Here is a 10,997-nt window from a genome sequence, read left to right as displayed (position 1 = left end):
GGGAGGAGATGGGACCAGGGAGTCCTGGAGTCCTGGAATGGGAAATGGGCAATAAAAAAAATGTCAGGAGAAGGGCGGGGGTGGGGGAGGCAGGGCCTGTTGCCCAGGCCAGGGATAAAAGGGCTGCACAGAGTGACAGGGAATCAAGGCACCACCCCCCTTCCTGCACACACAGAGACACATGCACGTCTCGAAGGGTCTTGGTCCCTGTGTAAGGCCTTCACTGTCTCTGTCCCTCATCTCTGGGTCTCTTGCAGCCTCCTTCTCTCTCACTTTCTCTTCGCATTTGCCAGAACCTGCCAGACCCCAGAATGCTCCTCCTGCTGACAGCACTCCAGATCATGGCTCTAGGTAAGACAGCAGTGAGATCCGGAGCATGGCAGTCCCCTAGGCATGCTGAGAAGAGATGGAAAGTGTTCCCTGGGGCCCTGGGGTGCTCATGGATGACCTGATGAAAAGACAGTAGGGTGCTTTGGGGGTCGTGACTGAGGGGCATGCAGAAGGGGCCTGAGTTCTGAGTTGTGGAGATATCAGGGTGCAGGAGTCGAAGGAGATGGGGAGGAATAAATGAGGAATTGTGGAGAAGTATCCAGTGCTGTCTAGGTTTTATTTAAAAAGGAGGGCTGCGAAACTAATGGAAAGACGGCATGTTGGCGGTGGTGATTGCGGGCGTGATGGTAGGTGGTGTGGGTGTGGGGCGAGACAGTGGATCCTGGGGGTCCACACAGAGTGGGAAGATTGGATAAAGGGCAGGGAGCTCCTTGAATGTGTTGGAGAAGAATTAATGGGAGGAATGGTGGTATCCTGTGAAAAGTGGTGGTAGAAAGTATTCATGGGAGAGTAGAGTCAAGGGTAGTAGATATGTCAGAGCCCTGGATGAGGCAGCCATGGGATCAAGTAATATACTATGGAGGTGATGGTGGGGGAGGGGTGGGTGTCAGAAAACTCCCTGATTGTGTTGGGGCAACATTGGGCATATCTCAGACTGGGTGGGACAAATAGAGGCAGGTGGTTTAGGGGTTAGGAAAAGAAAAGGGATTTGTGGGTCCCAGACGTCCTAGAGAGTTGGGGGTGGAAAGCATTTGTTCATCTGCTTTGCCCACCACACCCTACCTCTGCCTGTTCCTAGCCATGGCACAGACCCAAGAGGATAAGGACAAGATACTTGGTGGTTATACATGCATCCAGAACTCCCAGCCATGGCAAGCGGCCTTACTGGCAGGTCCCTTTCGTAGTTTCCTCTGTGGAGGGGTCCTGCTGTCAGGCCAATGGGTCATCACCGCTGCTCACTGTGCCCGCCCGTGAGTAACCCGCTCCCCTATTCCTGTGCAGGGTGAATTCTAGAGTCTAGCGTCCCAGAGCTCAGCTAAGAACCTAGAGCATTGTGTTGACCTAATGTAGTAGCTGGATCCTGGTCTGGGGTCTAGATAAGAGCCTAGAATTACCAACACAGCTCAGAATATAGAACCCAGCCATAAATCCTGAACTCGGCTTAGATTCTGAAAGCAGACTGACAGTTTAGAACCCATATGCCAGCTTAGAGTCCCACACAAAAATTAGAAGCTAACTTATCTGGAGATCCATCTAGAGGCCAAACTCTACAATTGGTTCAATTGAGGGCACAATCTACATTCAGAAACTCAGGACCCCTCTCAGAACACTGCCTAGAATCCAAAGCCTAGTCTAGAACCTGCAGTCCAGCCATAAATCCAGGACTCTGATTACAGCTAGAACATACAGCTCCGGGCTCTGGGCTGCGAGCACAGAGCCTCCGGGCTCTGGGCTCAGAGTGTAGGAGAGACAGAACCAGAGCCCATTCTAGGTACAATGTTTAATTCAGAGTCTAGTCTATAGCTCCTTTTTGAGAGGCCTAGAACCCAAACCTCAGCCCAGTGTCTAAATCCCAGAATGCAGACTATAATCTGACGTCTCATAAAGAACTCAGTAGTCTAGACCAAACCCTAGAACCCAGATCCCTGACAAAAGCTCACCCAGTACCTATAAACACTAAGATATAATTCCATAAATTAAAGTTCATGTCAAACCTAAAGCCCAGAACTCAGCCCGGTGTCTAGAATGCAAAGTCCAGAATGCAAGACAGCATCCAGAAACTTGGATCCAAGCCATAACCTGGAGCTCCATCTTGAACCCAGAGCTCAAGCTGAGGTCAAGGCTCAGACCAGAGTCTAGAAGCAAGAGCCCAGACCATAACTGTAGTGCAATCTAAAACAGAGCCCACCCAAGAATCAAAAACTCAGACTGATGTCTAAGACCCTAAGCTCAAAGACAGAGCTCAAACCATTGTCTGAAACCCAGGCCATAAACCAGAGTTTAAGCAAGAACCCAGAACTCAACCTAGGAACTGAAGCTCATATCCATGTCCAGAATCCATAGTTCAGATCACAGTCCATTGCTCAATATAGAATTGAGCCTACCCTACAACTAAAAGCTCAAATAAACATCTAGAACCAAGACTCATACCATAATGCAGAGCTCAAAATAGAATCTGCAGTCTATCCTAACACCAAAAGCTCATACCCATATCTAAAATGCATGCCATGATCCAGACTCCATCTAGAGAACCCAAATTCTAGCTTCAACTCAAAAGTTCAAAATGTCTAGAACCCAGAAGCCAGGCTGGCACCAGGATGGAGCCTCTCAGGAGCCTCCTCCAGGATATCAATTCCGATTTAGAGCCTAGAGCCATAGCCCAGAGTCTCAGTTGGAAATCAGAGCCTAGAACCCAGCACTGAGCCAAGAACTCCCAACCATTACCTTACACCCAAGCCAGAAACCAGAACACAGCTCAAGACAGAAAGGGGTGGATGGTGGGATTGACCCAAGAGAGAGCCCAAGCTATGAGAAAGGGCACAGGAGTCCAGCTGGTGTTCCAAAAGTTGGTTAGACTTGTGGGAAATTCATCAGCAGGGAAGGGAAAGGGGCCAGAGGATGGGGAGTGGTCTCCAGGTCAGATCCTGAGCAGTGCTACTTTTGGGGGTCATGGGCCAGGATCCTTCATGTAGCCCTGGGCAAGCACAACCTGAAGAATTGGGAGGCTACCCAGCAGGTGCTGCGTGTGGTTCGCCAGGTGCGACACCCCCAGTACAACTCCCGGACCCACAACAACGACCTGATGCTGCTGCGGCTGGAGCGGCCTGTTCGTCTGGGGAGGGCGGTGAAGCCCATTGCCGTGGCCAATACCTGCATGAGCCCAGGGACCCCCTGTCTCGTGTCTGGCTGGGGCACCACATCTAGCCCCATTGGTAAGTACTTCCGTATCCTGGAAATGAGGGGCTGGGGGACTGGACTTCTGGGCCTGAGGGAGGAGGAGGTAAACCCGACTCGTAACCCTTCAGTGTACCCCCAGCCAGGTACCCCAACTCCCTGCAATGCGTGAACATCAACATCTTCTCGGATCAAGAGTGTCAGGGGGCTTATCCCGGAGCCATCACTGCCGGCATGGTCTGTGCAGGTGTTCCCCAAGGAGGGAAGGACTCTTGTCAGGTGAGGTGCAGAAGGGAGAGCTGGAGGAAGGGGATTGTTTGGGGCTGGCACTTGGGTACCAAAGGATCTCAGGAGCATGAAAATCAGAGGAGGTATCCCCAGAAACTGAAAGAGATTGTAATAGTCCGGCTGCATCCTAGCTGTGTACCCTTGGGTAACAGGCCTAATCCCTCTGTCAGACAGGGGTAGCTCCTCTTAGAGCACATGGTGGAATCAGATGGTAATTCATGGAAAGAGTGCAGAGTGGTGCCGGCACTTAGCTCTGATCACTGCTCTCATTGCTGTTATTATATTTGGTCACCTGGAAATCTGTGCTCAGCACCTCAAGAGATCTTAGCCCATCCCTGAGAGGTGACTCCAGAGACAGGGAGATGTAAAGAGGCACACACAGTTTTCTAGAGCAGCACAGTGAGCCCCAAGGGGAAGAGACAGAAGGAAGCAGTGAAAAGGGAAGGGAGTGATATCTCCAGAGCCCTGTCCAGGGGTCTCAGCCCACCTCTTGCCCATCTCTGCCTCTTGAGTCCTCCACACCCACGGCTCTGGCCATCTGTCGTCCATGGGTGTCTCCATCTCGGCCTCTCCCCTTCAGGGCGACTCAGGGGGACCCCTGGTGTGCAAAGGACAGCTCCAGGGCCTCGTTTCCTGGGGGATGGAGCGTTGTGCCCTGCCCGGCTACCCTGGGGTCTACACCAACCTGTGCAAGTACCAGACCTGGATCCAGAAAACCATACGGAGAAGATGATTGTTGGTATGACTTAACATCAGCTGCCCAGCTGTCTCCCCAGACCCTGCTCTCTCCACTCAAGACCCAGGAGTCCCAGCCCCCCAGCCCTCCTCCTCCCTCAGACCCAGGAGTCTGGGCCCCCAGCTTCTTGATGGGGACCCCTGGCCCAGGACTCCCCTTTCCCAAAGAAGTTCCTTCAGGTTTTCTCTCCACTCCCCCACAACACCATTATTCAAGACCCCTTCGGTACAGTGACAAGAGCATGAAAACACATGTTTTGGGGCATCATGCCCCAAAGAAGACAGTTTTCAAAGCTTAGCATCTCTAAAAACCAGATAAATACTAATAAAAATGGAATAATCCTAAAGTCCATTCACCTGTTCATTTAATTCACCTGACAGATATGTACACACAAGTGGCTGTTCCCTTGGAGGCACCCTCCATTCCCTACATCTGGTGTGGTAGAGGGAAATGCCCAGCCTCGCGGCATGACCCTGAACAAGACCGTCCCTCCCGAGGCTGGGTCCTATGAGCAGGGACTGCTGAGGTCCAGGGCAGGGAGGGCAGAGACCCACCTTGTTTCTTGGAAAACCCTATGCAAATAAAAAGGTCCTCTTTCTCCTAATCAGATCTCAGGTGAGGAGAGTTGAGTTAATCACCTGCTGGAGTTCAAGCCCTGGCAGAGCTCTGCTCTCATTTTATTTCTTTATTTCTATCTGTCATCCCTGGCTCCGGTCCCCTCCCTCCCCACAGGCACCAACACAAATGGCCTTGAACACCACGAGTCCTTGCAAAACATGCCTGTCACAACGTGTTGCTTCTCATTTACATGAAACCATTGTGTTATGGATCTCATTCTCTTTCTCACTTTCATTCATCAGACTATTTATTGGAGGGGCGCCTGGGTGGCTCGGTCGGTTAAGCCTCTGACTTCGGCTCAGGTCATGATCTCACGGTTCGTGAGTTCAAGCCCTATGTCAGGCTCTGTGCTATCAGCCTGGAGCCTGCTTCAGATCCTCTGTCCGCCCCTCCCCCACTCTTTCTCGCTCAAAAATAAATAAACGTTAAAAAAATTAAAAATAGAAGACTATGTACTGCCTACAACAGTGCACCAGGCATTGTTCTAGGTGCTGGAAGTTGAGCTGTGAACAAGCCAGATAAATCTACATGCCTCCCCCAACGACACTCTGACAGAAGGTGATAGACAAGAAACGACGAACATAATTTAAAAGTACGGTAGAGAGGCACTGGGCTGACTCAGTCGGTGAAGCATATGACTCTTGATCTTGGGGTTGTGGGTTTGAGCCCCACCTTAGGTGTAGAGATTAGTTAAACATAAAATCTTCAAGGGGCACCTGGGTGGCCAGTTGGTTAAGCTTTGGTTCAGGTCATGATCTCACGATTCGTGAGTTCAAGCCCCACATCGGGCTCTGTGCTGACAGCTCAGAGCCTGGAGCCTGTTTCAGATTCTGTGTCTCCCTCTCTCTCTGCCCCTCTCCTGCTCACGCTCTGTCTCTCTCTCAAAAATAAATAAACATTAAAAAAATTTTTTTTTGAAAAATAATAAAGTAAAGCAGAAAGCCCTTAAGAATGAAAGGTCAGTAAACTTGAGCCAGGAGACGAACCCAGTGTGTACCAGAGCCAGCTCAAACCAGCCCATAAAAGCCAACTGGCAAATTTTTAGGAATTTTGAGAGCCAGTTGGTAAACACAACCATTATTAGAAATTAAATTACATTGGGGTGCCTGGGTGGCTCAGTCGGTTAAGCATCTGACTCTTTTTTTTTTTTTTTTTTTTTTACGTTTATTTTTGAGAGAGAGAGCACAAGCAGGGGAGGGACAAAGAGAGAGGGAGACACAGAATCTGAAGCAGGCTCCAGGCTCTGAGCTGTCAGCACAGAGCTTGACTCATGGCTCAAACTCATGAACTGCAAGTTTATGACCTGAGCCAAGGTGGAATGCTTAACTGACTGAGCCACCCAGGTACCCCAACATCCAACTCTTGATTTCAGCTCAGCTCATAATCTCACAGTCTGTGAGTTCAGAGCCCCGCCTCGGGGTCTGCACTGGCAGCTCATATCCTGCTTGGGATTCTTCCTCTCTCTCTGCCCCTCCCCTGCTTGCACTCTCTCTGTCTCTCAAAATAAATAAACAAAAACTTTAAAAATATTAAATTACATAAACTTACAATTGAACGATGAATATTCAAAACAAGTTCAATTAATACTCAACATTCATCAATTCCTAATTATTTTCATGAGTATTTATATACTTTGAAGTTATATTTGTCTTATTGCCTTACATCTGTCACCGTGAGCTCTGCACATGTCTTTCTCACTCTGTGTCCTGTGAAATTGTCCTGGGAGGTTGATATCAGCCCAAGCAGGAATACTTGTGCCACAGAAATTGGCAAAAGCGGGGCAGCTGGCTGGCTTAGTCAGTTGAGTGTCCGACTCTTGATTTCAGCGCAGGTCATGGTCCCAAGGCTGTGGGATTGAGCCCCACATCAGGCTCACTGCTGGGCGTGGATCTTGCTTTGATTCTCTCTCTCTGCCCCTCTCCCTCGCTCTCTCTCTCCCCTCCCTTTTCTGTCTCTTAAAATTAAATAAATAAACAAACAAACACATAAACAAACAAATTAAAAGAAATTGGCAAAAGCTTTTTTTTCTTGGAGAGCTTAAATCCTTACCCTGGAGAATTAACCCTTGGGAATCCCTGGAGAGTTAAATCCTTACCATCGCAGTGTGGGACATGTGAATGTCCCTAGGAATGACCTGATGATCCCAGCCTCTGTCTCCTCGTAGTTCTGCACTGGGACACTGCAGAGCTCAGACAGAGTGGAAAGCAGTGTGGCCTCACCAGTGTTCACGTGCTCTGCGGTGAGGGACAGCACAGGATCTGAGAGTTCTCAGGTTCTGGGTCTGGGAACCGCATGGCTACAGAAGTTGCAAAGATTGTTGGGACATGGAGGCTGCACCTTGTGTCCAGGTGACACAGACACACTTTGGCTCACATATGCAACAGCCATACAAGCTCTGTGGAGCAAAGGGTCAAGAGCAGCTGTGTACTAAGGTACCTTCAGGCCCCTGGTGAGATGATGATACAGCCATGCTGTAATTCTTGGCCTGTATCCTTCTATAACGCTAAATAAAAGTCGTTTTTTTTTTAATTTTTTTAAATGTTGATTTATCTTTGACAGAGAGAGAGAGACAGAGCATGAGCAAGGGAAGGGCAGAGAGAGAGAGAGAGACAGAATCTGTAGCAGGCTCCAGGTTCTGAGCTGTCAGCACAGAGCCCAATGCAGGGCTCGAACTCACAGACTGCGAGATCATGACCTGAGCCAAAGTCGGACACGCAACTGACTGAGCCACCCAGGCGCCCCAAAATAAAAGTAGTTTAGATCAAAGATTACTTTAACCTGATTTCCAAACTTATACTCCCTGCTGTGATGGTTCAGTACTGCATTTTATTGTTTCGCAGGTGCACATTCCTTCACATGTTTAACAATTCTGAAGTGGGAAGCATCTTACAACCAGTAGTGTCTTAGCATTATATCATGGTTTAATCGACATAGTCTTTCTCTATTTCAGAGGTATGCAAAGTAATAGTGCAAATACAATCACCAACATCTTAAATTGGATGAAGTAGGGTACACGGAAGGTGGTGTAGGTGAGGAGTCAGGTTGAGGTATTTTTTTAAAGTAGGCTCTACGCCCAACATGGGGCTTGATCTCAAGACCCCGAGATCAAGGGTCACATGCTTACCGACTGAGCCAACCAAATGCCCCAGGGTCGAGGCATTAAATAGGTGATCTTATTCCACCAAACACTGTGTTAATCATCTATTCGTGTTGCTGTTTGTTCATCTATTTATTGCCTCTAACTGCCACAGAGTCTTCTCCACCTGTGCAGTCCAGTATGGCAGCCATTAGCCACACGTGGTCATTTAATTTTTAAATTAAAATGAGCTAAATTCAATACACGTTAAGATTCCACTCATTAGCTGCTCTTGCCACATTTCTGGTGCTCAGTAACCTGGGGGCTAGTGGCTGCCACAATTGGGCAGCTCAGATAAATAGAATATTTCCATCATCACAAGAAGGTCTATTGGAGAGCACCACTTGCTTCTCAAAGTGTGGTCCAGGAAACAGCAGCATCAGAATTACCTGGAGCTTTTGTGATGTCAGAGTCTTGGGCCCCAGCCCAGACCAAATGAACCAGAATCTGCATTTTAACAGGATCCCCAGGGACAGAATGCATCTGAAAGCTTGAGAAGCACCATGGCATGCACACAACATGTTTAAAAAATTTTTAAATATTTATTTATTTTTAAGAGACAGAGACAGAGTGCTAGTGGGGAAGGGGCAGAGAGAGATTGAGAGAGACAGAGAGAGAGACGGAGAGAGAGAGATACAGAATCCAAAGCAGGCTCCAGGCTCTGAGCTGTGACCTGGCGTTTGAACCCACCAGCTGTGAAATCATGACCTGAGCCTGAGCCAAAGTCAGACGCTTAACCGACTGAGCCACTCAGAAGGCCCAAAAGGCCCACTCTTAATCAATGTCACCAGGTACTAGCAGGTTTTTGCCCAGATAGAAGGATTCCTATCTCCCTACACCCTCAGCAGTGCCTGCATTTCGTTCATTAGTCCGGCAAAGATTCATTGAATTTTATTATACCCCAGGTACTGTTTTAAAACAAAACAGATAAACACCTCTGCCCCCAGGGAACTCACTTCTAAAGGAGAGGCAGACAGGAAATAAATAAATGAATAAATAAATACATAAAGCATTACAGATGGGAGTGAGTGCCTTGGATAAAAGTAAAGCAGAGTAAGGGGATAGAAAATGTCAGAGGAGGGTTATGATTTTCAGCAGGTGTTACACAACGAAGGGTTAACTCAACAGGCCTGAGTTGTCCACAACCTGCACAGAAAGAAAGGCTTGCAAGCCTCTTGGTGGTTCAGTCGGTTCAGCATCTGACACTTGATTTAGGCTCAGGTCATGATCTCTCGGTTTGTGGGTTCAAGCCCTGCATCGGGCTCTGCCCTGACAGTGCAGAGCCTGCTTGGGATTCTGTCTCCCTCTCTCTCTGCCCCTCCCCTGCTCTCTGTCTCTCAAAAATAAATAAACTAAAAACAAATTTTTTAATTAAAAAAAAAAAAAGAAAGTTTTGCCTTAGTGTGTTATTTTGCCTGGTAACGGTGTCTTTGTTTACCTGGGAGCCTTGGTTGTGCCAGATAGTCTATCCTAATAAAAATGACAAGGTAGAGGGTGTCTCAGTGGTTCAGTCGATTAAGCATCTGACTCTTGATTTCAGCTCAGGTCATGATCTCACAGCTTCGTGGGTTAGAGCCCAAGGCTTCGTGGGCTCTTCGCTGACAGCATGGAGCCTGCTTGGGATTCCCTCTTCTTCTCTCTGCCCCTCCCCCACCTGTGCTGTCTGTCTCTCTCAAAATAAATAAATAAACTTTTGAAAAACTAAAAAAAAAAAACATGACATGGTAGAGGCCTTGGGGCAGTTTGACCTCTGCAGGGGCTGGAGACTAAGGTCGGCTATGCAACGAGAAGGCCATGTGCCCATGCAACTGACCCCAAATAAAAGCCCTGGACACCAGGGGCGCCTGGGTGGCTCGGTCGGTGAAGCGTCCGACTTCGGTTTGGGTCATGATCTCACGGTCCGTGAGTTCGGGCCCCGCGTCGGGCTCTGTGCTGACAGCTCAGAGCCTGGAGCCTGTTTCAGATTCCGTGTCTCCCTCTCTCTCCGCCCCTCCCCTGTTCATGCTCTGCCTCTCTCTGTCTCAAAAATAAATAAACGTTAAAAAAAAAAAAAAAAAAGCCCTGGACACCAAAGCTTAGGGGAGGTTCTGTGGTTGACAGTACTCTGTATGTGCTGTCACACATCGCTGCTGGGAGAAACAGGCAGTGTCTGCACAGCTCCACTGAGAGAGGACGTCCAGAAGCTTGTGCCTGGGCCTCTCTTGGACTCTGCCTTGTGCACCATTCCCCCCTGCTTATTTTATGCTACACTTTTACTTGTAATAAACTGAAACCACAGTATAGCAGCTTCCTTGGGTTCTGTGAGTCCTACTAGTGATTCGTTGAACCCGTCCTAGGAATTGTGAGTCCTTCTAGTCATTCATTGAACCTGTCCTGGGAATTGTGAGTCCTTCCAGTCATTTGTTGAACCTGTCCTGGGAATTGTGAGTCCTTCTAGTCATTCGTTGAAACTGCCCTGGGAATTGTGAGTCCTTCTAGTCATTCGTTGAAACTGTCCTGGGAATTCCCAACTATGGTGGTCAGGAAAGTCTTCAAAGAGAGAATGAAAAGAATCGATGAGGGGCGCCTGGGTGGCTCGGTCGGTTAAGCGTCCGACTTCGGCTCAGGTCATGATCTCATGGTCCGTGAGTTCAAGCCCCGCGTCGGGCTCTGTGCTGACAGCTCAGAGCCTGGAGCCTGTTTCAGATTCTGTGTCTCCCTCTCTCCTTGCCCCTCCCCTGTTCATGCTCTGTGTCTCTGTCTCAAAAATAAATAAACGTTAAAAATAAAATTAAAAAAAAAAAAAAAAAGAATCAATGAGACCAGACATCTGGCTTGGAAAAGTCCTCCTGTCGGGGGAACAGCAGGTTCTGAGCATGAGCCTGGCATCAGAAGGGCGGGAAAGAGGGGAGGGTCAATGATGTCAGAGGACCACTGGGGCCAGATGGTGTAGAGGCTTGTCAGCCACCATAAGGACATGGGACATTCACTCTGAGTGAGCTGGGGGCATTGCAG

At 48.7% G+C, this 10,997-nt stretch overlaps 1 protein-coding gene across 1 annotated transcript; it reads left to right on the top strand.

The window, feature by feature from the left end:
* Nucleotides 1-157: 157 nt before the first annotated feature.
* On the top strand, nucleotides 158-4,600 carry LOC121018987 (kallikrein-14). Its single transcript, XM_040458139.1, has 6 exons — nucleotides 158-211; nucleotides 294-351; nucleotides 1,130-1,301; nucleotides 3,010-3,263; nucleotides 3,368-3,504; nucleotides 4,094-4,600. Exons 1-6 carry the CDS (start codon nucleotides 182-184, stop codon nucleotides 4,244-4,246), a joined length of 804 nt encoding a protein of 267 aa, XP_040314073.1. The 5' UTR covers nucleotides 158-181; the 3' UTR covers nucleotides 4,247-4,600.
* Nucleotides 4,601-10,997: the final 6,397 nt, after the last annotated feature.

This window comes from Herpailurus yagouaroundi, unplaced genomic scaffold, assembly GCF_014898765.1.
Source record: "Herpailurus yagouaroundi ecotype Mexico unplaced genomic scaffold, PumYag 220, whole genome shotgun sequence".
Lineage (NCBI taxonomy): Eukaryota > Metazoa > Chordata > Mammalia > Carnivora > Felidae > Herpailurus > Herpailurus yagouaroundi.
This window is presented reverse-complemented; position numbering and strand designations above follow the sequence as displayed.

Excerpts from the sequence above, each read along its gene's own strand:
- LOC121018987 (XM_040458139.1), top strand. The coding sequence starts at position 182 with ATGCACGTCTCGAAGGGTCTTGGTCCCTGT. Across the intron at positions 212-293 it reads CGAAGGGTCTTGGTCCCTGT|AACCTGCCAGACCCCAGAAT; the intron begins GTAAGGCCTTCA and ends CGCATTTGCCAG. Across the intron at positions 1,302-3,009 it reads GCTGCTCACTGTGCCCGCCC|GATCCTTCATGTAGCCCTGG; the intron begins GTGAGTAACCCG and ends GTCATGGGCCAG.